At 56.2% G+C, this 872-nt stretch overlaps 1 protein-coding gene across 1 annotated transcript; it reads right to left on the minus strand.

Annotated features, from left to right (window-relative positions):
• Positions 1-219: 219 nt before the first annotated feature.
• On the minus strand, positions 220-828 carry LOC104159867 (inositol 1,4,5-trisphosphate receptor-interacting protein-like 1; the record flags this gene model as incomplete). The annotated part of the gene is made up of 1 exon (XM_009697884.1): positions 220-828. A coding segment is annotated over one exon (609 nt), but the record flags the coding sequence as incomplete, so codon positions are not given.
• Between the last annotated feature and the right edge of the window lie 44 nt (positions 829-872).

An 872-nucleotide genomic window follows, 5' to 3' on the forward strand; every position in this document is an offset into this window, starting at 1 on the left:
CGAAGTTGTTCTTTTTAGCCACTGTAGTCATCACTGGCTGCTGCGCTGGCGTGACCGTCGAGGGGAGAATAGCATCCCTCTTGGCAGAGGGCTGCTGCACAGGGTTTTCCCTTTCCTTTGTGTGTCCCACATTCTCCCTTCTTTTCCCTCGTCTATGAGGTGGTTGTCTGCTGTCAGCCGTGAGCCCCGCAAACACAGCTCTGTGCATGAAGACCTCTTTCATTGGCCGTAGAACAGCAGTCTTGTGAGCCGAGCTTGCAGCTCATCAAACTCGTGCAGTGCCTTGGCATAGGCAGCCGGATCCTGCGCCAGGTGATGGAAGAGGTTGAGTGGCTCGGCCGTTTGGAAGGCGGGGGGCAAGCTTATCTCCTCGGGCACGTTCTCATTGCCAAAGAAGAAGTGGTTGAGGTGTTTCTCCTGCAGGCAGGAGTACAGGTACCCCATGATATCCTCCAGCCGTGGCAGGAAATCCCTCCTGCGCCAGCCTGAGGGGGGTAGGGTGCTCAGGAGGTGCATCACAACTGTCTTGAAGGTATAGGTGGAAAAGCTTGTGCCCACCTGGATGCGGGCACAGAACTGCGGGCATTTGAGGTGGAAGCTGTTGTGCGGGACCTGCCTGGCCATATGCCGGAAGAACTTCACCTCTGCCACAGCATAGCTCTCTAGCCACGTTGTGCTTGGGGTTGAGATCGCCTCTGTAGTTTGGCTGCTCACGAAGATGTCCGAGTTGCCTTGCTGCACCCCAAACATCATCTCAATAAAGAGGGTTCTCCTGGAGGCACTCATCAGCTGCAGCTTGCAGGAGCAGCTAGAGGGCAGCACTGTCATCTTGTAGCGGTGTGACTGAGGCACCCTCACCCAGGATGCACTCA

The sequence above is a fragment of the Cariama cristata genome, unplaced genomic scaffold (genome assembly GCF_000690535.1).
Source record: "Cariama cristata isolate BGI_N322 unplaced genomic scaffold, ASM69053v1 scaffold21413, whole genome shotgun sequence".
NCBI classification, from domain to species: Eukaryota; Metazoa; Chordata; class Aves; order Cariamiformes; family Cariamidae; genus Cariama; species Cariama cristata.